Source organism: Diabrotica undecimpunctata, chromosome 6, assembly GCF_040954645.1.
Source record: "Diabrotica undecimpunctata isolate CICGRU chromosome 6, icDiaUnde3, whole genome shotgun sequence".
NCBI classification, from domain to species: domain Eukaryota; kingdom Metazoa; phylum Arthropoda; class Insecta; order Coleoptera; family Chrysomelidae; genus Diabrotica; species Diabrotica undecimpunctata.
Genome location: NC_092808.1, coordinates 48,028,639 through 48,031,435, shown reverse-complemented (window position 1 = coordinate 48,031,435; position 2,797 = coordinate 48,028,639). Strand labels below are relative to the sequence as shown.

The following is a 2,797-nucleotide window of genomic DNA, read 5'->3' as shown; positions in this document are numbered from 1 at the left end:
TGATATGGCAATTAAAAACAATATTCCAGTTCCAGCGAATTGGATCAAAGATAAAATAGCTGGACTCCAATGTTTCCGTTCATTTTTAAATAGGCGTGGGAACCTCAGTATACGTCAACCAGAGGGTTGTAATTTATCAAAATTAACATCATTTAATCCACACAATGTCAACAAGTTCTTCGACAATTTACATGCCGTTTATTCTAGATATCCATCAGCTAATATTAGGATATATAACCTTGATTAGACTAGTATAACAGTGCAGGAATCTAAGAAAGTCGTGGCGGAGAAAGGTGTAAAATATCTGAATAGTTGTACTAGCGGTGAAAGTGGTATTCTTATTACTACATGTGTAATTTTATGTGCGAATGGTACGTTTCTGCCTCCTGTTATGTTTTTTCCAAGTAAATTAAATTTTCCAAGTAAATATTACAAGGAGCATATGACACAAGGAGCTCCACCTGGTATACTGGGTTTGGCAAATCCAAGTGGATGGATGAATAGCAAGCTGTTTGTCGACGTTATGAAACATTTCATCAAGTTTAGCAACAGTTCAATTGAAAACCTTTCCATACTGATCTACGACAATCATGAGAGTCACGTAACATATCAAGTTGTTCAACTGGCAAAGGATAATGGTGTAATCATACTGACTCTGCCTCCACATTGTAGTAACAAACTGCAACCCCTTGATGTTTCAATTTTCTCTCCCTTCAAAGCATATTACAATGCCGGTATAGACTCATGGTTGCTGAACCATCCTGGTAAACCTATTTCAATATACCAGATAGCACAATGTGTAGGTGAGGCACACATGAAAGCATTAACACCTACTAATATTCTGTCAGGTTTTAATAAAACGGAATTTTTTCCGTAAACGGAAATTTTTTCTGAAGCTTACTTCATTGGCAGTTCTGTGACTGATAGACCAAATGAAACTGAACAGCCAAATCCACAACCAAAGTCGACAGAAATGACTTGTGTGCTTTCCAATCAAGTTATATCATCCTCATCGAAGACACCTGAAAATCAATAAGTATCTCCAAGGACACCTGAAAAACCGATAATCTGCGAATTCAAGTTCTTCCATCTCCCCTCATGAGTTTAAAGGATTTCCAAAAGCAGAAAAGATGTGAATGTAAGGAAAACTAAAGAGTGTAATTTTAACTAAGACACCTGACTTGATCAGTTAAAACTGCAAGCAACAACCAAAAAAATGACTCCTCAGAATAATAAACGAATTAAAGGTATGCAGCTCAGCACCAAAGCAGAAAAAAAAAAATGAAGTGATAGCACTTCATCCATGGAGAGTGAAGAACTAATCAATTACAATGATACTTCTGGCGATAAATGTGAAAATTTACAGTTGGAAGACGATTATGACATTGATGGTAGTACAGAAATTTCCATTGATAGTTTTGTATTAGTGAAATTTGAAAACAATATATTTTATGTTGCTAAAGTTCTCAAGAAATTAGACGATAATGTATTTAAAGTGTCATTTTTAAGAAAAAGTGGTAAGCTTTAAGGCTGTTTTATTTTTCCTTTAGTTGAAGACATTGCTACAATACCAAGGTCAGACGTTGTTTCAATTCCACCAAAACCAATGTAGATAAAAAAATAAGCGCCTTATAAAGATTGACAGTATTAAGCAGTAGCGCACCTAGAATTTGCCTCTGGGAGGGGGGTTTTGGTTGGTCACCGAAATGTTTCTTATGATGCTACCTCCATTTTGAGTCCTTAAAATGTGTGAGTAACAGTGTCGGAATAGGGCCCTGGGGGGTTAAACCCCCAAAAAACCCCTCCTGTGTGCGCCACTGGTATTAAGATCCGTTAAAATTCTCCTTAATTTCAGTTTTTCTATTGTACCTGTAAAATTGCTATTTTCAATAATAAAAACTACACTCTATGTATTTACTTTAACAAATTATTGAAATAATACCACCTGACTCATTGTGTACCACCACTTGACTCATTGTGTACTACCACTTGTAGAAAGATGTAGAGGGTTAGAAAAATATAGATTTTGTTTCTTCACTTATGAGGGAATATTTATTTCAGATTATATTGAGGAAATAATCATATTGATGCCTGGTTAACTCAGTTTGTAGACGAATTCAAAAATGTCAATGACAGAAATAAAAATGTGTTTTTTGTCTCATTGTGTACTACCCGCCCTATACTGTTTCAAATCACAAGCTGCGTCAAACTATTTAAAATAAATTTCCCCAGTGTGTAAACTCACATGAAGTTTGGTATTAAATACTTGAGAAAGCTGCACTTAAAACAAATATTACATTTGTTTTTCTTCACTGAGCACCTTCAAATTTATTTTAAAATATGTTTGTGAGAAAACTGCTAAAAACAAAATGTCAAACATCAGGGTTCTTCTCTAAAGTGTGTTATCAAATGTCTTTTCAAATAACTTGAAACTGTTGTTTAAAACAAATTTCACACAATGTGCTTTTAAACGACCTATTTTAATAAATTGCTTTAAATAAATTTCACACTTGTAAGGTTTTTGTCCAGTGTACACTCTCAAGAGTTGTTTCAAATCACTTGTTCTAGTAAATTGTAAGGTTTTTCTCCACTGTGCATTCCCAAATGTTTTTCAAATGACATGTAGTAATAAGCTACTTTAAATACGTTTCACTGGTTTTTCTCTACTGTGCACTCTTAAGTGTGATTTCAAGTTACTTGAAGTAATAAATTGCTTTAAACAAGTTTCACACTTATACGGTTTTTCTCCAGTGTGTGTTCTCAAATGTCTTTTCAATTCACTTGTAGTAATAAACTG

At 34.1% G+C, this 2,797-nt stretch overlaps 1 protein-coding gene across 1 annotated transcript; it reads left to right on the top strand.

The window, feature by feature from the left end:
* The first annotated feature begins 442 nt into the window (after window positions 1–442).
* On the top strand, window positions 443–877 carry LOC140444331 (uncharacterized). Its single transcript, XM_072536082.1, has one exon. The coding sequence runs from the start codon at window positions 443–445 to the stop codon at window positions 875–877; it is 435 nt and encodes a 144-aa protein (XP_072392183.1).
* The last annotated feature ends 1,920 nt before the right edge of the window (window positions 878–2,797 follow it).